Raw genomic sequence first — 25488 nt, 5'->3', positions numbered from 1 at the left:
TATGCATGCCAACCAAATGCATTATTGAAACCTTCTAGATCCAACATGTCAGTGTTTTCAAGAAGCAGCCATTCTCTCAGCCAGCAAAAAGCAGCTGATTCATAATAAAGTTTAAAGTCTGGCAGGGCAAATCCACCTCTTTCTTTGGAATCCGTTAATATCTTAAATTTTATTCAAGGCTTCTTGCCCTGCCAAACAAATCTGGAAATATCCTTCTGCCACTTCTTGAAACCATCCATCTTATCCAAAATTTGCAATGTTTGAAACAAAAATAACATCCTTGGCAGCACATTCATTTTTATCACAGCAATTCGGCCTAACAATGATAACTTCAAATTTGTCCATGCTTCTAAATCCTTTTTCACTTCAATCCAACATTTTTCATAGTTATCCTTAAATAAATTCACATTTTAAGCAGTCATCTTAACCCCTAAATATTTCACTTTTTTGATCAATGTTAGTCCTGTCTCCTCCTGAAACTTCTCTCTCTCATTCACAGTTAAATTTTTTTCTAAAACCTTAGTTTTCATCTTATTCAGCTTAAAACCTGCAACCTGTCCAAATTCTTGAATCAGTTCCAATACCCTTTTAGTACTAGGTTCTGGCTCCTGTAAGGTCAATACTAAGTCATCAGCAAATGCTTTCAGTTTGTACTCTTTACCTCCCACTTGTATACCTTTAACCTCTTGGTCCTTTCTAATCATGTTTAACAAAACCTCGAGGACCAATATAAAAAGCAATGGAGAAATTGGGCAACCTTGTCGTGTCCCTTTCTCAATCTTAAGCTCTTCTGTCACCACATTGTTCACAATTAATTTTGCCTTTTGTTCTGAATAAATGGCACCTATACCATTTTCAAGATAGAAAGACTTTTTGGGGGCGGGGAGGACAAAAGAGGACCAAAGTTGGAATGAGAAACCAAAGATGAAGAAGTTAAATCAGTAATGATCAATTGGGCACAGGATTTAGGCTATAATATACTATTTGAGGATTGGATAAGGCTCTGGAAAGTGAATTTGAAATTTATGGATTGCATATTGCTAAAAGAGAATTACGGTATATGAAAATGATGTATAGATGGTACACCACACCAGTAAAATTAGCAGAAATGTATAAAACAGACCAAAAGAACTGTTGGAGATGTAAAGAAGGGGAAGGTACATTTTACCGTATGTGGTGGGGTTGCAAGATTATTTAAAAAAATTGGGAAATGATCTACAATGAATTGAAAAAAATGTTTAAAATGACATTTGTTAAAAAACTAGAAGCTTTTTCGTTGGGTATTTTAGGTCAAGAGCTGCCGAAAGAAAAACGGACATTATTTATGTATGCTACGACAGCAGCAAGAATCTTAAGAGCACAAAATTGGAAGACCAGAGAAGCACCATCCAAAGAACAATGGCAAAAATCCAAAAATTAACGGACAAGCTGCGTAAAAAAGGACAATAGTGACTTTGAAAAAGAATAGGAACCTTTTACAACACAGCTGCAGAAACAACAAAAAAGCATGAACTCAATGGCAGGATTTAAATAAACATTTACAACTTTATTTACAGAGAACAAGAAGTACAATGGGTCAACATAATATCATATACAAACAGCAGATTGTATCATTTGATGTAACAAGCCAGAAAGGGAAGCTGGGGGAAGGCAACAGGGCTGGGGGAAATTGGAAAATGAATGTTTAGTGATGGTGATGGATATTTGTTGTAAGAAAGGAAATCAATAAAAATAATTATAAAAAAGAAAAGAAAAAAAGAAAGGAGTTTGGATAATTATCAGGATTCAAAATTAATAAAGAAAAAACAAAACTCCTGGTAAAAAAATTAGATATACAAGAAAAAGCAAAGTTAGAAATAGAAACATGACCTAAAGTTACTAACAGTGCAAAGTATTAAGGAATTTGGATAACCATGAAAAACACTAATTTATAGAAAGACAATTATATTAAGGTATGGAACGAAATTAAGAAAGACTTAGAAATCTGGGGTAAATTAAAACTCACGTTGCGGGGAAGAATTTCTACAATCAAGATGGTAGTTTTACCAAAAATGCTGTTCCTTTTTCAATCAATTCCGGTTCTTAATGGCCTAAATTGTTTTAAGGAATGGCACAGGTATTTGGCGAAATACCTTTGGCAGGGCAAAAAAAAAAAACAAAATTAAATTTAAATTATTAACAGAAATCAAAAACAAAGGAGGGTTTGGAATGCCAGATTTTAGGATCTACTATGAAGTTGCCTGCCTGGTCTGGCTCAAGGAATGGATGATCTTGAATACTAAATTATTGGATATTTAGGGCTGGATAATATAGTGGGGGTGGCACTATAATATAGTAGGGATAATATAGTGGGGTGGCACGGCTATCTGGGTTATAATAAAGCAAAAATCCACAATGGATTTCTAAATCACATTATTAGGAAAGCCTTATATGAAGCTTGGGAAAGCAACAAAAAATTATTAGAACCAAAAACCCCATGGTGGTTGTCACCAATGGAGGCGGAGGCAGTAAGAAGAAAAAATATGCATTCAATTTGGTTGACATATAAAGATCTTCTACAGGAAGTAAATAATAGATTACAAATGAAAAAAAAAAGTGAAATAATAAGACATAAAGGAATAGGCTGGTTTCAATACCATCAATTAAATGCAATTTTTGAGGAAGACAAGAAAGTAAATGGATTTGATACAAAATTATCTGAAATAGACAAAGAATTGATTATAAAGGATGATAAAAAATTATCTAAAATGCATAAACTATGATTAAATTGGCACTTAACAGATGAAGAGGTTAAAGATGTCATAGTCAAATGGGTCATACAATTGATTTAGAAAAATGGGAAAACTTATGGAAAAGAGACATAAGATTTACAGCATGTTATACAATAAAATTCTTTTTAAAAAATGATGTACAGATGGTATTTTAAACCCTTGAAATTGGCTAAAATGTACCAAAACACCATTGGAAAGTGCTGGAGGTGCAAACTTAAAGAAGGGAATTTCTTCCATATGTGGTGGACGTGCCCTAAAATTAAATAATTTTGGGATGCCATTAATGAAGAATTAAATAAAACGTTAAGACATACTTTCCCCCAAAAACCAGAAATGCTTTTCTGGGCCTATTAAAAACAGAGATAACAAAAGAATAATTTTGTATGCAGTAATGGCGGCCAGGACAGTAATTGCTAAAAATTGGAAATGTAACATAACACCAACAAAAGAAAGAGTTCTTAAATTGTCAGGTTATCATGAATTGGCCAGACTTACAGGTTTAATAAGGAATTATTCTAATGAGAAAATGAGGAGAGAGTGGGAAGTCTTCATAAATTATATGAAGGGAACCGATTTCCAGATTAATACTTGGCTTAGTTTAGACTAAAAATCTCACAGGTAATTAGAATAATTCTCCAAAAAATTAATCATTACAGACAACCAGTGATATGAAGAATAAAGAGCCACATGGAGTTAGTTAGAAGTCATTTCCGCCCCTTAGTCTCCTTTCTTTTTCTTCTTTTTTGGTGTTTTTTGTTCTTTTTCCTTTTTGGGGAGAATATAATGTTTTGTATTTTCGATTGCATATTATGTTTAGATCCTTGTAATTTTGTTTTTGCATTTTCTTCTGTTTTCTATTGTTTGTTCGTTTTATTCAATGCTCGTTTGTGTGATGTAGAAGTATAAATTAAGAAAAAAAGAAAAAAAGAGGGTCACCAAATAGCATGGCCTCCCATTTTAGTTTGAGGACTATCCCTGCCTCCGGGTCTGGTGTCATTTGGATGGATACTAGAATCAGCAAGGGAGACCCACATGTCCCGAAGGTGCTGCTATGCAATGCCAGGTCAATGATTCATAAGACCACTGCCATCCATGACTTGATCGTGGATGGAGAACTTGACCTGGCATGTGTAACAGAGACTTGGTGGGATGAAGCAGATGGACCTGTCCTTGCCGCTGCTTGTCCACCAGGTTTCTCTTACGCACAGCAACCCAAGTCATGTGGGCAAGGGGGTGGGTGGTTTGCAGTGATTTGTAGGAAGTCAGTAATTTACACCAGGCGTCCTATTGTGAAGACCCAGTTCTCCGAGTGCATATTCTTGAAGTTGAACAATAGGGGCAGTACAGGATTCCTTTTGGTGTACCGATCTCCCCGCTGCACCAAGGATTCCCTGCCCGAACTGCTTCAGGTTGTGGCAGATGTTCTCCTGGAGACACCTAGTTTGGTTATCCTGGGGGATTTTAACATTCACGCCGACACAACCTTACAAGGGGCCGATTGGGACTTTGTGGAAAGCATGGCCTCCATGGGGCTGCCCCTAAATAAGTTTGGCCCAACTCAGTGTCGCGGACATTCCTTAGACGTGGTGTTCACCTATATGGATGTTGGTGATCTGACACTAAGTAAAAGCGGATCTAAAGTGCCATGGTCAGATCACTTCCTGGTGCAACTGGACTTCTCCACAACCCTTCCCCTCTGCAGGGATGTGGGACCGATTTGGATGGTCCCCCCCTGCCACTTAATGGATCCAAAGGGTTTCCAGAGAGTGGTAGGGGATGTTTTATCCTTGCCCATCCTGGCTCATAAAAGCTAGTCGGGAAGGGTTGAGCGATGGGCTCCGTGGGGTGGTGAATGCTTCTCTCGGTGAGGGAGCCTTCCCATCACACTGAAAGAGGCAGTTACAGTGGTACTTCTGGTTAAGAACTTATTTCGTTCTGGAGGTCTGTTCTTAACGTGAAACTTTTCTTAAGCTGAAGCACCACTTTAGGTAATCGGGCCTCCTGCTGCCGCTCTACGATTTCTGTTCTCATCCTGAAGCAAAGTTCTCTAAGGTGTCCACTTTCATTGAAGCTCTTTCCACATTCAATTCATTTAAATGGTTTCTCCCCTGTGTGGGTTCGTTGGTGTATTCTAAGGTTTCCATACTGACTGAAGCTCTTTCCACATTCAATACATTTAAATGGTGTTTCCCCCGTGTGAGTTCGTTGGTGTCTTCTAAGGTGTCCACTTTCATTGAAGCTCTTTCCACATTCAATACATTTAAATGGTTTCTCCCCTGTGTGGGTTCGTTGGTGTCTTCTAAGGTGTCCATACTGACTGAAGCTCTTTCCACATTCAATACATTTGAATGGTGTCTCCCCCGTGTGAGTTCGTTGGTGTATTCTAAGGTCTCCACTTCCTCTGAAGCTCTTTCCACATTCAATACATTTAAATGGTTTCTCCCCCGTGTGAGTTCGTTGGTGTATTCTAAGGTGTCCACTTCTACTGAAGCTCTTTCCACATTCAATACATTGAAATGGTTTCTCCCCCGTGTGAGTTCGTTGGTGACTTCTAAGGTCTCCACTTCCTCTGAAGCTCTTTCCACATTCAATACATTTAAATGGTGTCTCACCTGTGTGAGTTCGTTGGTGTCTTCTAAGGCTTCCACTTTCACGGAAGCTCTTTCCACATTCAATACATTTAAATGGTTTCTCCCCTGTGTGAATTCGTTGGTGACTTCTAAGGTGTCCATACTGACTGAAGCTCTTTCCACATTCAATACATTTAAATGGTGTCTCACCTGTGTGAGTTCGTTGGTGTTTTCTAAGGCTTCCACTTTCACTGAAGCTCTTTCCACATTCAATACATTTAAATGGTTTCTCCCCCGTGTGAGTTCGTTGGTGACTTCTAAGGGGTCCACTTTCACTGAAGCACCTTCCACATTCAATACATTGAAAGGGTTTCTCCCCCGTGTGAGTTCGTTGGTGTCTTCTAAGTGTTCCATTTTGACTGAAGCACTTTCCACATTCAGTACATTCAAATGGTTTTCCCCCTGTGTGAGTTCCTTGATGTTTTCTAAGAGTTCCATTTTCCCTGATGCTCTTTCGATAGCTAGTACATTTAAATTGTTTCTCCTCTATGTGAATTTGTTGATGTGTCCTCAGTCTTCCACTGTGACTAAAGCACATCCCACATTCCAGGCATTTAAGCTGTTTCTGTGGTCTTCCCAATGAATTCACAGATGGCTCCATAGAATTCTGGCCATCATCTTCCTCACCTGTTTGGGAGTGGGGGCGGGGTGGGGAGAATCCTGTTAAGACTTACAAGAAAGACAAGAAAGGAACTGAACACACGTCAATCCCAATATGCACCTTCTCCTATTTTAACACTGTCTCATTTCTCCATTGTCCTCTCCATTGTCCCAAACTTTTAGGAATGCAGGTGAGATAATGGCAAGAACAACACATGATCACTCCGTTCACACTTAATAAACTGCATTATTTTATAATTTATGGTGGAACTGGCTTCTTAGACACATCTCTGTCTTTCTCTTTTTCCAGGGAGGAAATGATCACAGGCTCAAGTAGCAGTCTCTCCTATGACTAAGAAGCAAAACTTTAGTGTTACTATGCCACATGTAACTTTAAAAATATTGCACTATATTAGAACAGGCATCCTCAAACTTGGCCCTCCAGATGTTTTGGGACTACAATTCCCATCATCCCAGATCACTGGTCCTGTTAGCTAGGGATGATGGTAGTTGTAGTCCCAAAACATCTGGAGGGCCAAGTTTGGGGATGCCTATATTAGAATATAAGAAGAGCCTGCTCGATTGGGCAAAGGCCCACCTAGTCCAACATCCTGTTCTCACAGTGGTCAACTAAATGCTTGCGGGAAACCAGCAAGCAGGATTTGAGTACAAGAGTCCTCTGCCTTCCTGTGCTTTGAGTCTAATCCTCTTTTTCAAGCTACCCAAGTTGTTGGCCATCACTCCTATAGGATGGAAGTCCATAGAAGTCCATTTAGAGTATTGCTCATATTTTGGGCAATAGAATGAAAGGTGTTTTAGGAGAAAAAGATCATCACAATCAGGCCTGCTTTCTCCCAGGACGTCAGATGAAGGAGAATATAAGGAATATAATTGATATTATTGAATATTTGGAAGTAAGAAATGAGAAAAAAGTGGCCTTAATGTTTATAGATGCTGAAAAGGCTTTTGATAATGTTTCATGGACTTTTATGAAAAAGATAAAAGAAAAAATGAATTTTGGGGAAGCATTTGGGAGAGGAATTGATGCAATTTATTCTTACCAACAGGCTATGCTGATTGTTAATAAGGTTATAATAGAAAAGTGTAAAATAAGGAAGGGGACAAGACAAGGATATCCCCTATCACCATTATTATTTATTTTTGTACCAGAGGTTCTTGCGAGAGAGGAAGAGTGGAGAAATTAATTAGAGGAATAACAGTAGAAAATAAAGCATATAAATTAAAAGCTTTGGCAGTTGACCTTGTAATAACAGTGAAAGATCCCAAAAATACTCCACCAAAGGTAGTAAAAAAGATACGGTACTTCAGGCAGGCTGGAGGCTTTAAACTAAACAAGAATAAGACTAAGTTTTTGGTAAAAAAACACATGATGGAGCAAGACAAATAGGAATTACAATAGAAAACAGAATTAATTATACATAAAAAAGTCAAATACTGAGAGATATGTTTGACAGCTAAGAATATTAATATTTTTAAAGACAATAAGGAGAATGTGTGGAAAGAAATAAAAAGAGATTTAGCGATATGGGGAAGAATGAATTTATCATTTTGGGGAAGAATATCAGTAATAAAAATGAATGTATTGCCAAAAATATTAAAGCTGTTACTGGTTGCAGTGTTCTGAGGTGACATTTGCTGCTTTATTTTTTCCTATTTTTTGCGTTTTTGTTTGTGAGGCTTTTTCAATTTTGACTGAGGCTTGTTTGTTTGTTTTATGATTGATTTATTGATTGATTAACTGTGGAAAGGGATAAAAGCCCCCCATTCAAACAATGACTATCATCAGTGCAGGTAAGATTTTTTTTTTTAATTTTTATCATCTACAATGCTGTCTTATTTATTTTATTGTACAGAACATTGATTATTGCTTTCTTTTTATGGATCCATGGTCTTGTTAGATAGTAAAATTCATGTTAAATTGCTGTTTTAGGGGTTGTTTTTAAAAGTCTGGAATGGATTAATCCATTTTGCGTTACTTTCTACGGGAAATCATGCCTTGGTTTTGGAACGCTTTGGTTTTGGAAGACTTCCGGAAACCGATTATGTTTAAGAACCAAGGTACCACTGTAACTCCTAAGATTTAAAATCCTGGAGGAAGAAAATCTGCCCCCACTACTTTATGATAGGGATTCAAGAAACAAAGAGCTGCTTTGGAGAAGGCCTCACCCCTTCCTTCTTCCTGTCAGGAACTTCCTTCCATTTGTCTCCTCTCCATCTTTTCCTCTTTCTCCCGCCACCATCCATCTATCCCTGTCCCCATCTCCTCTCCCCTGGAACTCACCAGATTTCTCCAAGGGGCCTGGGAGGGAATGCTCAGAGGTTGTGGGGAGGGATGCAGGAGACAGCCTGACCAGGTCAACCGTCCATCTTCCTCCTTCCATCCTGGCCAGGGTTGCAGGTTGAGCTTCCTGAGGAGCGCAGAAGCCAGAGCAAGTTGCAGCTTCCTGGGAGGGAGGGAAGAAGCAGCCAAGGGAGTCTGAGAGCCCCTGCAGGGATTCTCCTGCCCAAAACATTCTGCTGCCCCTGGAGAAGCCCCAACTGGGCACCCCCTTCCCAAGAGCCCCCACCCATTTTCAAATACCTTTGGCAATTCCTTTCATCACCTCCCTTCCTTATTTATTTTATTTTATTTTTATTTATTTTATGTTGTTTATTCAATCTTTATTGGTTTAAAATCAGCACACACACCCACCAAAAGCTTATAAATAGGAAAAGAAACAAAACAAAAAAGCACAATACATTACACAATACAAAAGAAATAGAACAATAATCACAAATGCACAAAATTATTCCACCCATCAACTTCCGACTTCCTTGATATAGGTTATTTATTTTATTAACTAGGTAAAGGTATCCCTGACCGTTAGGTCCAGTCATGGATGACTCTGGGGTTGCGGCGCTCATCTCGCTTTACTGACCGAGGGAGCCGGCGTTTGTCCGCACTCAGCTTCCGGGTCATGGGGCCAGCATGACTAAGCCGCTTCTGGCAAACCAGAGCAGCGCATGGAAACACCGTTTACCTTTCCGCCGGAGCGGTATGTAATAAAAAAATTATTTATCTACTTGCACTTTTGACGTGCTTTCGAACTGCTAGGTTGGCAATTTTCTTAATTACTTGCCTCTATTTTTCAATAAACTTTATCTTTGTTAAATCTTGTCAGAATACTTTGTACCTTATTCAATTCCGAGAGTTATTCAAAGCATTTTAAAGTTTTTATAAGGGGACACTGTTCTTTTAAATATTGTCTATAGAGCTCCTATTCCCGTTTAAACTTTTGGGCCAATCGATTTCTTATCTTTTCCGTCATCTGTGCTACTTGTATATATTGAAGGATTTTTACTTGTCACTCCTCTTTTAATGGAATTTTATCTCCTTTCTATCCCTTGGCAATCAGCATCCTCACTGCAGTTGTTGCATAGAAAAAGACCCCTTCCCAAGAGCCCCTGTCCATTTTCAAACACCTTTGCCAATTGCTTTCACCTCCCTGTCCCACCTCCCTTCCTAAGGCTGGCATGGTATGCACATTAGTGGCTTGAGAGTAGATCCCTTGGAACTTAAGAGTTAATCTGCAAAGGACTGCTCTGAATACATGGGTGGCCCTTGCATGGAGAAGGAAGCTTCTTGCTTGCATCTGGACCCCCTGGGAGAGGCGGTGGATCCGCCCACTGCTCCCTCTGCCCTCTCTGCCGCCTCCTCCTCTGTCCTCCTGCCCTGCAAACACCCTTTGCTCTTCTTGCTCAGGGGAGAGAGGCAGGAAGAGCCTTCAATCCCATCCCTTTCCTCCTCTGCAGCCCATTGAGAGGGGAAGGAGCTGCACCGCCTGGTTCACTTCAGCTACACAAATGGTTTACTGGGATTGTGAATGAACACGTCCTCTGCCTTCCATGGGGTTGGAGTGGGGGGGTTAAAAGTGGTGAGGAGACCCCCCCTCCATTCCTTTTGGGAAACAGGAGTTTTGGTCAGGAGTAAACAACTTAGATGGCAAGTTCACAAGAGAAGCACTTTGGAGCACTGCTTGCTCTTACTATGTGTTTGGACCTAGAGGACAACATACACGTTTACACCATGGGATTCCTTAAAGAGGGCATTTCTTTAAATTCAAAGGCCATTTCTACAAATGGAAGTATTCTGATAGCAGCCCTGTTCAGGGAAGTTTTCGATGTTTTAATTTTTTTGGTGTTTTTGTTGGAAGCCGCCCAGAGTGGCTGAGGCAACACAGTCAGATGGGCATGGTGCAAGTAATGAATTATTTTTTAATTTTTTAAATTTTTATTATCATTATTATTATTATTATTCCCTCCTAAGCCCATCCTGCTATGCATGCTGATCAGAGACTTTGTCCCAACCCCCCCCCCTCTTGAACGCAAGAGGGCTTCCTATTTTTACAGCTATTCTTCACATTTCTATACTGCCCTTCCTCCAAAGATCACAGGGCAGCTTACAAGAGAAAAACACAGAGATGCATAGCAGAGTAAGAAATAAAAACAACACCCCCCAACTCAGTTGTGAAGTCCATAGATTGTTTAATGAGCCAAACCCCTGGGAGAAGAGCAAGACTTTCGCCTGTTGCCTAAAGATAAGGTCCTCCTCCGAGGGGTCTTCTGCTGGGGTATAGATATTAAAATTAAAACTATTATTAAGGCGATCCTGGCCAGCAATGCCCACCCCTCTCCCCTTGCCTGCCTCCTTCCCTGCAACTCCCTTTGCACCAGATCCCTGCAGGAGGAAGCTTCTCCCCCCCCCCCTTCAAGGCCCCTTTAAGAAAACAGCTCCCTTTCCTCCCTTCTCTTCTCCCCGCCCCGGGGCTTCTCATCCTGGACCCCCTCCCCCCCCGCAAACCCCTTCCCTCCTTCCCCGCCATTGGCTTTGCACTCACCTGAAATCCCAGGCAGCGGGGGCGGGAATGGGAGCCCCGCGTGGGAGGCAGGGAGTGAGGGCGCTTAATTAGGAGGCTTGATTAGGAAGAAGCCCCCTCCTCCGCCTCCCCACAATGCAGCCTCGCTTCCCTCCCTCCTTTGTAAGCCGGGAAATTATCTCTGCTGGTGAAGCCGGAAGTGGAAGCAACTCAGAGGAGGAACGAGAAGTTTCTCTCCACGCTCAGCCTCTTGTCTGTTATTTGATAATTGGGGGAAGGAAAACCTTGTAGCGCCCAACCAATGGGAAGACGAGGGAGGGAACGTGTGCAGAGGGAATATAAACTTATACTTTGCCCCCGCTGGACTGTGCCTGCTTTGGACCCCCGCTTTGTCAAGAAGGTATTGTCCTCAATAAGGGCTTGCCGATCAGAAGGTTGGCAGTTCGAATCCTTGCAATGGAGTGAGCTCCCGTTGCTCTGTCTCTGCTCCTGCCAACCTAGCAGTTCGAAAGCACAAAGTGCAAAAAGATAAATAGGTATCTGTTGTAAACAAAATCTGCCCTTATTCCCTTATGGGGGACACAAGAGCCTTTATAGAGTCCTTTGCAGGTTCTCCATCAGTTGGAGAAAATAACAGAGGTCAACCAGAGAATATTGAGAAGCAAAGCAGCTGGTAAGCCTGATCTTTATTGAAGTGTTGCAACAAGTTGCTCCCCTCACACGCAGGAGAAAGGAGGAGGACCCCGGACAAAGGTGTACCTGCCATTATATAGACCTTTTAAATTCCCTTCCCCGGAGCTCAAGACCACCCCTCCATACATCATACATACCTCACAGAATGGGGGTAACCCAAGACCATCCCCACAATCATCATACCTACATCACAGAAAAGGTGGTCTACAACAGAAATTTGAATGTTGTTGCTTTTCCTGTGCTGATCCAGACATGTGGTCCACATATCTATGTATGTGCTTGGTTGGTACATTTATGAACATGTATTATATATATACATAAGACCTTAAATTTTTTTATTACATACCGCTCCAGCGGGAAGGTAAATGGTGTTTCCGTGCACTGCTCCGGTTCGCCAGAAGCGGCTTAGTCATGCTGGCCACATGACCTGGAAGCTGTACGCCGGCACCCTCGGCCAGTAAAGCGAGATGAGTGCTGGAACCCCAGAGTCGTCCACGACTGGACCTAATGGTCAGGAGTCCCTTTACCTTTACCTATTGTCCTCAAAAAATTATTTACTGCTTCACCAATTTTGTTCAGATGGTATTTTAAGGAAGGGGATCAAGGGTCTTGGGACCCACTTCTTATAATGTATGAAGTAGCTTAAGGCAAAAAAGTCTAATAACTCTTCTGGGTAACTGAATAAATTATTTTAATAAATATTTATATGAAGAACATATTTTGCCTTCTCATGTTCATGCAAACATGCTTCCACTCCAACCTCACTTAGTATTAAATTGTGTGTGGACATAGCAGACGACACAGAGATTTCTCCAAGTCGTTCTTTATAGTAAGCTGGAACTGAACTGAACTCAAACAGCTCAGCCGGCCTGCTTTTATAGGCAGCCGGCTGTCAACATTGTAACAACAACAACAACCCAGGGTTTCCCGCCTAAATTAACTGACGTGGACCTGAGTGAAAACTACATACACAATACCCCTGGTGACCAGGGTGAGAACTTCAATACATAACACTAAGCCCCCCCCCCCCCCATCCACCTCAGCAAAGAATTTTTTATACAGAAATCTCCTGGACAGAAGTCTCCCTGCTTGCATTACAAGGAGGGCTCAGCCTCTGTCTACCTTATTGCACACTCATTACACACAATGTCTTTTGCAGTGTCCTGTATTCTCCTCAAAGAAACACTCCAAAGACACAGGAACAGTGACAGGCAGCAGTAGCAGCTAGACAGATTAACTGGGGATTTTGATCCAGAAACACAGCAGACAGGGAAAGGTTAAGCAGAATACATCCCCCCCCCCCCATGTCGCCCTTTGGTGTGCTCAGTCTTCACCTGCTCAATGACTCCACCTTGCATGAAAAAGAAGGAAGGAGCTCCAGGAAACAGGAAGTGGTCCTTCAACCGGCCAGGACATCTCACCATCACAGACAGATCCAGTCTCCTGCTGGGGAGTCAAGAGTGGCCCTGGGATAGCAGAGAGAGGAGGGGAAGGGCCCAGCGACAGAAGGAATGGCAGGGCTCCAGATCCTCCCTTGGACCCCCCCTCCCTTGGCACCAAGGGGAGCTCCTCTTCTGGGGCTGAAAGCATTGGCGTGGAGGTTTCATTTTTGTCAGGACTGCAAGGAAGGGGGGAAAGGAAACCTAAAACACAGCAACCCATGGACACGCTGGAGACTGAATGAAAATAGGCCTGTCTGAAGGAATAGGTACTGGAGAGCATAATGTGGGGTGTAGCTGTAATGCTCACCTGCCTCCCTGGACTCACCTTTTCTTGGGGTCAGGGAGCTGGGGTGGTCGATCAACATGAAGTTCCCAGGTTACCTTTCCTTCTGGTCAGCTATTCCAGCTCTTGTCTCCCCCCCCCCCATTTCTTTCTTTATGGAGGGGCAAAGGCTGTGCACTTTGTATAGACGTAACTACAACCAATATCTGGTATCTTCTGGGTGCACCAAGATGGCCTCCTTCTTCACTGTCAGCAAGTGACAACTGTCATGGAACAATCCCCAGCGTCTCTACAGAAAATTTTACTGATGGGCTTGTAGGGGCAGGGGAGAGAGGCAGTCTGCTAGGTGGATAGGGTTGTGGGATAGAAATGTCAGTAATCAAAGACTGAACTGGAATAAATGTTTAACCTGCCTCAAGATTCTTTGTGGTTCTTTTGTGCTTTTACATTAACTAAATCTGTTGCAAAACAAGAACAGAAATGGAAATGAGCTGGAAGAACTTGACAAAAAAATAGATTTTTTTTTATAAACGATAGACTGCCAAATGATGGGAGGTTTTGCTTCTGCACATGAGTTTTGGCAAACTGCTCTGAGCTGAAGTATTCTGTGCTCACCCACCCTGGAATGTTCAGTTCACATTGAGTTCATGAAACATCGTACCCTGACCTGTTCTTAATGCATGGTTGACCACATCTATGAATGCGATGGTTATGCCCTTTTAAGTTTTACTATAATAGGGAGGTTTTCATACCTGTCCAACTTTGTGTTCCTTTCCCAACCTTTAATCTATTGATGATTTATGCCTATATGCAACCCTTGCGTATGATTTTATTTCAACCCAACATCTGGTGACCCCGAAGTGATCACTAGATCCCTTTACGCAGCCACCCCTGTACTTCACTCGACTGGAAAAGTCTCAGCGCGCTACTTTGTGAGTATGGGGGGGGGACTGACAAAGTTCCAACAGGAGCATGCCAAGGAGCTGCTTCATCTCGTTAGACAGCGGGTGGCGGGTGCTCATATTTCTTTGAAAGAAATTGAACAATTGTTATGTGAGATTGCTTGCCAGTGCCCCTGGTACCCATGATTCAAACCTGTGCAGATGTTGGCAGCCAGAGCCACGCGATGTCTTTGCTTGCCGGTGCCATCCAGGCTGGCAATAAGCCCATGGGCAATTGCTTCAATTGCAAACGCCCAGGTCATTTTGCTAAACATTTTGCTACAGAGCCCTCCGCCGTTAGTCTCCACTATTGAAAATTTTTCTAAGGATACACCCTCTGATTTCACCATTGATTTAATCAATCAGGAAACCAAAGACGCTGTTTTACCTGGTGAAATTGTGCTCATGCCCACCCAATTGGCGGGCCCACTACCACCTAAGGTCGCAGGCTTAATTTTACCCAAATTCTCTGCGGCTAAAGAAGGAATCATGGTTATTCCAGGAGTCCTAGATCCTGACTATGTGGGCACAATCATGGTTCAACTTTGGAGCCATATGCCCATGCTGTTAAGCAAGGGTGAGTCTTGGGCGCATTTGGTAGTGCTCCCTTCTCATCCTCCTGCTTCTATTATGGATAGTAATTTGCACCAGCTCTCTCCCCTCTGTCCACAGCTGCTAGCTGTCATCCAGAGGATTGGTGAACAGAAACTTTTTCAGAAGTATAAAATCGATGGCAAAGTTCTGGAAGGTTTGATTGACACGGGCGCAGACATTTCTGTCATATCCAGCAATTGCTGGGACCCCACGTTGCCCCTTGAGTCTGCCTCTGCAGTTTAGTGTGTGGGTGGACCTCAAACCTCTTCCAAAAGCATGCAGTGGTTGCCTGTTTCTCTGCCTGATAGCTCTGAAACCATTGCATACATTCAGCCTTGTGTGCTGAAAATCCACCTCAATCTGTGGGGCAGAGACCTATTACAACAATTATAAGCTACCATTCAATTTAATGAGTAAGCTTGCACTCCCCCTCAACTGGAAATCCGCCACCCCTGTATGGGTGGAACAATGGCCCATAATGGGGGGAAAGCTACTTGCTTTAAAACAATTGGTGAATGAACAATTATTGGCAGACCATATCGAGTTCTCTGTTAGCCCCTATAATACCCCCATCTTCGTCATAAAAAAGAGAAGTGGGAAATGGAGATTTCTCCAGGATTTAAGGAAGATTAATGACATCCTTGAACCCATGGGGCCCTTGCAGTGTGGTCTGCCTAATCCAAATGTGATCCCCCATTCTTATCAATTGGCTATCATAGATTTGCAAGATTGCTTCTTCTCCATCCCCTTACAGGAGAAGGATCGTAAATTCTTTGCTTTCACTGTTCCTGTGTTAAATAACAGCCAGCCCATGGAACGGTATCAATGGAAAGTCCTACCGCAAGGAATGTTGAATTCCCCTACCATGTGCCAATATTATGTGAATCAAGCCCTCCAGCCTTTCCGTCTTCAGTATCCACACCTCTTAGTCTATCATTACATGGATGATATTTTGATTACTGGCCCCCCCAGCCCCCCACCCCGGACTCGCAAGCGGGGAAATCGTAATGGACCAGTGACGTGGGGCCAAATAAAATAATTCTCATTTCAAGCTGAACAGCTTAGAAAGGAAAAGCAGCTAGAAGCAACCTTTGATAATTTGCTTCTGTGTCTCATTTCCTGCCTTAATATTAATTCCATGATAGTGCTCATTTTCAGCGTTTTGTTTTTGCCCCTCTCTGCTTCCACTCCTAATAGCGGTGGTTCCACACCATTAAATGTGTGGGAATCTTTTGCAAAAACCCTCAATGTTTCTTCCTTTTGCCTAACCCAGCAGGTATCAATAGGTGAAATCCTTGGCTCTTGCTTTATCCCTGTTTGCCATGACCCTTTTGATATGCAAAATGATACCTGGTTTTACTCATCCCTAGCCCAAAATGATTCTCTCCGCACCCTTGGTTATTCCGGTTACCATAACTGGGGTACCCAAGTGCGCCATCGCCCACTTCTGGCTATTCAATTGTTGACCCCATACGTGGCTTCCTTTAAGGTCACTTGCGCCCGTATGGTCAATTGCACAAAAACCAACTGTGTGAAAATGGGCAAGGATAATTTTAATTGCTCTAATTATGTAAATATTTCCTATGTATATAAGTATACAGAGCTGCCTGAAGGCTGGTTTTGGTCGTGCCCAGGCTATACATTCAATTATATTCCAGCAAACATCAGCCATGGCACACCCTGCTGCTTAAGCCGTTTGTCCATCATTTTACCCAAAAGGCATCGTTTGTTCCGCTCTCTATATCGTCGCTCTGTGGAATTGACTAATGATTGTGATGATTCTGTCTCTCTTCCCAGTAGATCTGAATATATCTCTTTAGTTGTTTCTCTCTTAGGAGTCCCTGGATTGGCTGTACGGAATAGTATGAATATTAACTCTTTAGCTTGCTCCGCAGCAAAAGCTCTGCATTTTACTTCACAAGCTCTTCACCTTTTGAATAAAGAACAGAGTGAACTTCATCATGGACTTCTACAAAATCGTGCTGCCATTGACTATTTGCTCATGCTTCATCATTATGGCTGTGAACAAGTGAATGACATGTGTTGTTTCAATATTACTGATAATTCTAAAGCCATTCAAAAGCAAATTTCTCATTTGCAAAATCTTACACACCACATTAAACAGGATTTTTAAATTGGATTTTCTGGCCTCTGGGATTTGTTTACCCAGTGGCTTATTGGCTGGTTGCCAAATCTGAACTGGCTTCGTAATCTTTTTCAATATGCTATTGTCAGAATGTGTATATTAATTTTGCTATGTTGCTTCATCCAATGCATTCCTGGTCTCATGCATCTTTGGTCTTCGTTTCTTTCTCCTCCTCAGCCACCTAATAAAATCATTGCTGCCTACTTTGCGAAGTGGCAGCACCAACAGTAAATAATAGGGGAGATGTGGGCAGACTTACTTCGGGCATGCGCTGGCAAACCACCTATCCCGAAGTATTCTTGTCCCATTCACCCTGAAATCACATAGACTTGCTTCGGGCATGCGCTGGCAAACCACGTATCCTGAAGTATTCTTGTCCCATTCACCCTGAAATCACATAGCAACATCTCACAAAAAGAAAAAGTAAAGAAAGGGGGAGATGATGGGAGGTTTTGCTTCTGCACATGAGTTTGACAAACCGTTCTGAGCTGCAGCATTCCATGCTCACCCACCCTAGAATGTTCAGTTCATATTGAGTTCATGAAACATCGTACCCTGACCTGTTCTTAATGCATGGTTGACTACATCTATGAATGCGATGGTTATGCCCTTTTAAGTTTTGCTATATCAATCACTAGTAATAGGGAGGTTTTCATACCTGTCCAACTCTGTGTTCCTTTCCCAGCCTTTAATCTATTGATGATTAATGCTTATATGCAACCCTTGCATATGATTTGTGTTAACCAATCAGCAACAAGCACATACGTGGCAATGCTGTAATATTCAATAAAAGGGACTCTCTGACATGCTCGAGAGATGCCTCCCGTATGACACCTGTCACTCGTCTGTCGTTTATTTCAACCCAACACCAGAGTCCGGCTCTCTGGGATCAGAAGCTTGGCAAAAGATCGGAAAAGCCCTCTTCACAGAACCGAGGGCACCGATTCATTGTCTGCTCACTTGGCAGAAATGTGCAGATGCTGTCACTAGGTTAGGACCACAGGCATCTCCGTCGGCCCCTGCTCTTTTAGCCGAAGCAGACAATCCCCCACCTTACCCAAAGCTTCTGCCTCCATCGCAACCTTGCCAATCCCTTCCTACACCTCAGCCCACATCCACCCCCCCATCCCTCATTCGCCTGCCTCAGCCCCTGCGTGCTCTCCCACAGGAGCTGTGCGCGCCGCGCTTTCTCAAGCTAGGCAGCAAGGGCTCCTCTCCTTAGAGGAAGAGGCTGGCTGGGCTGGGGAAATGCCATCTGCTTTCCCTATCTCCTATGCAAACCCTGGCACTGCACAACAGTAGATTATGTATGAGGCGCTTCCTTATTCTGTTCTGAGAGAATTAAGGAAAGCCATTATTGATTCTGGCCTCAAATCTTCTTATGTGCTAGGGATGCTGGAGGGGATCGCAAATGGTTACACAATGCTACCTCAAGATTGGAAGGATTTGATGCGCATGCTTTTATCTCCTGCTCAGTATGTGGTTTTTGAAAGTGAATTTAAGCATAGCGCAGCAGCCCTGGCTGATCCACAGCCAGTCAGTTTTATTGCACATAGCCAAAGGCTGCCGCAATGTACACAGAATTATTTGACAATTAAAAGAAAATATATTGAATTGGTAAAAAAAGACTTAAAACATATATATTCTTAAAACATTACGTACTCTAAACAAAGCTATAAAAGTACCCCAATGTACAAATAAAAACATTAAACAATAAAATTCATAAGCTACAATCTTCACATGGTCACTAATGTTAAAAACAATATCAATTATTACAGTGTGCAATTTATACTCAGAGTTTGGTGACAAAGATAGAGCATAGCCTGAGGTAGATAGATAGGATCAAATAAATTCATCTCCTTTACAGTTAATGGCTACCTTGGCTATATAATTTGCTCTAATTTTCCTAGCCGCAGTTGCAAAAAGTGCTACCCGCCAGGTCACATACTTATCTGTGTCTGCAAGGAGGTATAACATCATATCAAGGGGGTTCTGGCCAGGGGACCCTGTCATTATAGGTACCAAAAATCTTTTTCTTGCATCACTATATAACGGACAGTGCAAGATATAATGCATAAGGTCCTCTACTTCAGAACATCCCCTAATGCAAACACGTTAGTTTTTTGGCATGCCTCTATGTCTCCCATCTCTATAAGCAGAGCTTATTGTATTTAGTCGTAGCTCTGTAAAAGCTTTTCGAAGCTGTGCAAAAGTCAATTCATTAAAATAAGATATGTGTTCATTGACCTCTCTAAGTTTAAAATACAATGGGGCGCATGTAGATGTGCGCATAGAGTTTAGATCGTTTTTAGTTGCCACTGCCCTTATGGTTCGTTTAAAAATACTTTTCTGTGAATATAAGGGGAGTTCTTTAATCTCAGTCACTGAGAGATCATATTTGCCCATCAGTTGGGCAGCATGATGTACCCAGTTTTTAAGGGGTAATCCATTTGAGAGCTCAATCAGACATTTTTTTGGTAGCCTAGTGTTGTCCATCTGTTGAACTCTAAACCAGTAACAGAGAATTCTTTTATCTATTTGGCTCTCTATGCTCAACATGCGAGTTTCCAACCTGACCATGGCAGATTGCACGTCTTTGGGTAAACCTAAAAGAACTCTTAAAAAATAATTCTGTGGGGGTTCCAGACCGGAGACCTTTGAGGTACCCCAAACCTCTGCACCATATAAAATCTGAGCCATTGTTTTTGCTTTATACACAGATAGAGCTGGGTTGACCAGATTTCCACCTTTACATGCAGCGAATTTCAGAATGGCTTTTGGTGATTTAAAGGCTTGCAGTTTAATATTGGATAGCTGTGTATTCCAAGATGCCGTTTCTGAATAAATCAATCCCAGATATTTAAACGTATTTACTTGATTTATGATGTGTTCATCCAGGTGCCAAACATGCTTTTTAGAATGCTTCCCAAATACAATGACCTGAGTCTTATCATAGTTTATAGATAAAGCATTCCTCATGCAATATGAACTTAATTTTGCAAGCAGCCGTCTCAGGCCCACCTGGGTTCTAGATACAAGTACTAGGTCATCAGCATACATTAAAACTGAGAGTTTTTGGTCAAGAATTGTGACAGGGGCAAACTGTAGGCCCTCCAGTTCTTTAACCATGTCATTAATATAAAAATTGAACAGGAAAGGTGCCAAAATGCATCCCTGTTTGACTCCAGTAGTGGTCTTAATTCTAGTGGTGAGATGGCCAGCCAGATCCACCTTTACTTGTATTGATGTGTCAGTATATAATGTTTTGATGAGAAATAATAGACGGAGGTCTATATTTGTCTTTTCCAATTTTTGCCACAATGCGTGTCTTGGGACCGTATCAAAAGCTGACTTTAGATTGATAAAAGCAACATATAATTTTTGCTTCAAATTATGGATGTATTTACATAACAGAAAGTTCAGCACAAAGCACTGGTCCAATGTGGATTTCCCTCTTTGGAAACCTGCCTGGACTTCAGATATCACCTTATTTGTATCTGCCCATTCTTCTAGTCTCCCAAGAAGGAGCCTGGCATATAGTTTGGAGGCTACATCTAACAAACTAATGAGTCTATAATTGGCAGGGTTTTTCTTATCGCCCTTTTTATATATTGGGGCAATTATGCTCAACTTCCACCCTTCAGGTATACGACCTGAGCTGTTAATGTATGAAAACAATTTTGCAAATATGGGTGACCAGAAATCAGGTCTTATCTTATAGATCTCCATTGGGATCATGTCTTCTCCTGGAGCTTTATTAGCTAGTTGGCTTGCGATTAGCCTCTTAATCTGATTGGGTGTGACGTCTGGCCATTCTGGCAGTTCTGATAACTGAGTATAGTAAACTTGTGGGGGTAGGTCAGGACAGGGGCCATATATTTCTGTAAAATATGTCACCCAATCCTTTCCTTGGACAGATGCTTCTAATGAGTAGCCCAGCCCATTTGTGCCTTGGGCAACCAGATGCCAAAATTTTCGTGAGTCCTTCTGAAGTGCTGCATCTCCCAATTCTTTCCACTGTTCATAATATATTTGTTTCTTGCTTTTAAGTAATAATTTATAGTTGTTTCGTAATTGGGCTACCTCAGCTTGTAGGGCAAGATTTTGCTTATCCTGTTTTAACTTCAATTTTCTAAGTACCCTAGCTAGGCATTTTTTGCTATTCTGACATTCCTTATCAAACCAAGTCTGTCTCTTAAACTTTTTGTTTTTTATCACACTAGCTGTGGTCATCAGTGGGCGCATTCGGTTGATTATGTTCTCATAAAGTCCAATTACGTTTCCTGTTTCTAACAACATTTCCCCCTTTAATAAAGCAAATTCATGGGAATCCAGGATTTGAATCATTTTTTCTTGGACCTGTGCATTCCATTTTAACCTTCTATTTCCAAGTATCAGATATTCTGTTTCATCCAATAATTTAGGAAAGGCAGGAGAAAAGAATAATGTCAGAGATAACTCAAGTGGAAAGTGGTCACTTTCAGCTCTGGGAATTATCCTGAAGGTATCTTGGTTAACTGGCACATTATTAGATGTTAGGATATAATCTATGGTGCTAGTAAATCCTCTGGGGGAGATAAAAGTAAAATAACCCTCTTGATCCCCTTGGCCGTGCCCATTGCATAACAAAAGGTTATGCTTTATTATAAGTTCACAGAGATGTTTCCCAGTGTGATTAGGGGTGGTGTCCATTGCTGCCCTCTGACAGATTTCAGGTTCGTCCTCCAAGTTTAGACCAGATAATATTGTATTTTGTGGGGAAACAAGGCCGATCCAGGCATTGAAGTCACCTCCCAAGATAAACCGAGGGTTAGGTGACAGAGAGTCTATACTTTCAAGTAGTTGGTCAAGTTTATCCCAATATGATTTCAGTTCCCCACAAGACTTTACTGGAGGTATATACACACATATGCAATAAGTATTTCTCAGGAGACTATCAGAAAGGGACAACACTAAAAAATTAGGGGTGGTCAACAAGGGACACTGTTGAATTGATACATTAAGAGAGGTTGACACCAGCACTGCCAGCCCCCTACTAGGCCTTCCATACTTTACAGTTTTAAGAGCTGGTTGAGTGTAACTTGTAAAACCCTGTAATTCAACCATAGTGCCCTCTTTTGCCCAGGTTTCTTGAAGAAAGATGATATCATGTGTTTGTAGATAAGAACAGAAGTCACTGTCTTGGATCTTGTTCGTCCACCCTGTTACATTCCATGAGAGAAGTTTAATTGTTTTACAGTGATTTACTCTTAGTCAATTGTTGGCCGATGTGCTCTCAGAGTTTACCAGTTTTTGAGGCAACTCAAAAACTGGTAAACTCTAATGCTAGTGGAATAATCCAGATGTTCGATTATTTCAGTCATCGTACATAAAGTACTCACATTTGTAATCACTGGGCCTTTTCTTTGCAAATTGTTTGCCAATGGGGATTTCTTGGGTGTATTTCCTGACTCCTCCTCTTCTAAATATCTCATCTTTGTCCAATACTCCGGTGGTTCTATAGTTATCATTCTGTTGTGGCCATTGGATCTATTATCAATCTCTGCCTCCGATTCTTTAATTTCTTTCAATGTCTGGCTCATAAGATCAAGCCTCTTGATAACTGTTTGTTGCTCTTCCTGAGGGAGGTTCCTAAAGGAGCTGAGAAAATCCTCTTCCAAAGGATTTACAGAGTGCTCAGATTCCTGAAGATGATTGTCTAGAGGAATCGGCTGTTCCTTTTGGCTCACCTGGTTATTTTGATGTTGGGCATGATCCTGCGGATTCAACTCAGGCATGTCTGTTTCCTCCCCACCTGCCAAGTTTTTTTGTGATGTCATTACTTCCATTGGGGATCCAGGCTTTGGTTTTGTGAGCCCCTCTGAAGCAGCAGTCCTCATCTTACATAAGGGTGCAACAATAGAATTGTGAAATACCCGGGTTGGAAAAACTCTGCTTGACAATCTGAATTTCAGCTTGTGAATTAGTGAGGGCAGTCTAGTAGAGGAAAAAGTTAACAAAATTTTTTGGCTTTGATTTGTGGTACTCAAGAGTTCAGTCCTAATGAGGTCGATCTCTGTAAGTCCAATGCCAAGTAAGTCTGATAAATGTCGTTTAGAACGCTGGGCACCTTTCCAGCTAGGAGTTTGATCTGGCCTTCCACAAATTGTCATGCAGATCTTTTTTGGTTGGAAGATTAAATAAGAAGAGTTTGTTTTAAGAGCCTCTACATGTTCTATGTTGAGCTTAGGGGTCTGCTCTTGTCGCCAATTTCCTTTGGTACTATGGTGTTCTGCTGATGCCTGCTTGTTATTAACTGATAAACTGTGCACCTCTTTGGATAACTGGGTTATTTGAGAGGCAATACCTCTAATTTGCTGGAAGATATGCTCAACCGTTCTTGCAATTAGAGTTAATTGGGTGCTCTCCCTACTTGTTATTCCTTCCTCTCTGAGGAGCACAGGATCAGCTTGCCCCATTGCTGGATCCAGTTCCATGCTCTCAACTTGAATACTCTCCCCACACTCACAATCATCTTCAAGAGGAGAAAACCGTTTTTTTGTTGGAACTGTAAAAGCAGATTTGTTTAAAAAGTCCTCTATTTTAGATTGTTTGGGAACTGGTGAGAGAGCTACATCCTCTGGGTCCCTGTGGCGTTTGCTAGCAGGCATAGCGTCACCGTGGGGAGTAAACAAGGAGAGGTTTCCCCAACCAAAAAAGAGAGAAAAGAGTAGAAAGTGCTCAGTGGAGGAGAATCCAACCCACAGCTTTATGGGCTTTTCAAGGGAGGTGGTTCAAAGTTGATTTAAGTAGCTTTAAAAGGGAGGGGAGGTTTAAAAGTCCACCCGACAGCTCCCGGAGTCCTTTACTGATAAAAGTTGGCAGATATTTTCAAAGGTTAAGCATTTTTATCAGGGTAATTTGATCATTAGAGCTCCTACTCACTCAGCTGAGACTTGACCCGGCGCCATCTTCCCCGGAAGTCGATCCACAGCATTCAGCCAACCAACTCTTTGGCGCTGGTCTGTATGATAATGTACCAGCCCAGGCGCAATTGACACCTTTACATTTCAGTCACACCGCGACCTGTGTACAACGCGCCTTGCGGAAAGTCCCTGTCTCAGGGCAACCACTGAGCTCCTTCGTTAATATTAAGCAACAACATTCGGAGCCTTACCATCAATTTATAGATAGATTGAAATAATCAATCACCAGGCAGATTGATGACCCTACGGCTCAAAATGAATTGATGAAAAAATTGGCCTTTGAAAATGCAAACACCGATTGCAAGAAGGCTTTGCAGTCAATCATACACCGCCCCAAATATGACCTGGCCGATATGATTCAAATCTGTTCCGATGTTGGCAGCCAGAGCCACGCGATGTGGGAGACTGTTCTTTCCACTAGCATGGATTTGCAGTGCACTTTAGCCGATTTTGTCGGTTTGGTGGACTGCCATGTCCCCGCCGACCCTCGCCTGCAAATGGGTAGACAATTTTCCCTATCTTTCTCTTCCATATTGTCTCCTGTCCCTTTGGATGCCCCTACTGTTTTCACTGATGGAGCCCCCTCCAGGGGGGTGGTTGTATGGCATCTTTGGTCTTCGTTTCTTTCTCCTCCTCAGCCACCTAATAAAATCATTGCTGCCTACTTTGCGAAGTGGCAGCACCAACAGTAAATAATAGGGGAGATGTGGGCAGACTTCAGGCATGCACTGGCAAACCACGTATCCCAAAGTATTCTTGTCCCATTCACCCCGAAATCAAATAGCAACATCTCGCAAAAAGAAAAAGAAAGGGGGAGATGATGGGAGGTTTTGCTTCTGCACATGAGTTTTGGCAAACCGCTCTGAGCTGAAGCATTCCATCCTCGCTCACCCTGGAATGTTCAGTTCACATTGAGTTCATGAAACATCGTACCCTGACCTGTTCTTAATGCACGGTTGACCACATCTATGAATGCGATGGTTATGCCCTTTTAAGGTTTGCTATAACAGGGAGGTTTTCATACCTGTCCAACTCTGTGTTCCTTTCCCAACCTTTAATCTATTGATTAATGCCTATATGCAACCCTTGCGTATGATTTGTGTCAACTAATTAGCAACAAGCACATATGTGGCAATGCTGTAAGATTCAATAAAAGGGACTCTCCGAGACATGCTCGAGAGATGCCTCCCGTATGACACTTGTCACTCGTCTGTCGTTTATTTCAACCCAACAGCCAAAAATAAGAGAAAGAATAGAAATACTTAAATGCCCCTATTAATATAAATGAAATAAAAGAAGGAATTGTGACTTCTAAGACAATATTACCTGTGTTAGAAATAATAATGAACAAAATTTTAGGAGGACATGTGCCAGAATAATGGCAAGAGGCCCTAATTACAGTGATACTGAAATATGGATCCAATTTAGAGTAAATTAAAAATTATAGACCAAACTCAAATTCAGATTATGAATTATTTGCAAAAAAATTAGCCAATAAATTGAAAAAGATCCTGGCATGATTAATAAAGAAAGATCAGTCAGGCTT

The 25488-nt window shown here is 41.8% G+C and overlaps 1 protein-coding gene across 1 annotated transcript; it reads right to left on the bottom strand.

Annotated features, from left to right (window-relative positions):
• Nucleotides 1-2638: 2638 nt before the first annotated feature.
• LOC310672835 (uncharacterized protein) lies at nucleotides 2639-11027 on the bottom strand (the record flags this gene model as incomplete). The annotated part of the gene is made up of 4 exons (XM_083430491.1): nucleotides 10900-11027; nucleotides 8304-8466; nucleotides 5450-6028; nucleotides 2639-2697 (listed from the first exon to the last, which is right to left on the bottom strand). Exons 2-4 carry the CDS (start codon nucleotides 8401-8403, stop codon nucleotides 2639-2641), a joined length of 738 nt encoding a protein of 245 aa, XP_083286617.1. The 5' UTR covers nucleotides 8404-8466; nucleotides 10900-11027.
• Between the last annotated feature and the right edge of the window lie 14461 nt (nucleotides 11028-25488).

Source organism: Podarcis tiliguerta (genome assembly GCF_965153285.1).
Source record: "Podarcis tiliguerta genome assembly, chromosome: 2".
NCBI lineage: Eukaryota > Metazoa > Chordata > Lepidosauria > Squamata > Lacertidae > Podarcis > Podarcis tiliguerta.
Note: the sequence above shows the minus strand (reverse complement) of the source record. Positions and strands in the feature narration are given on the sequence as shown.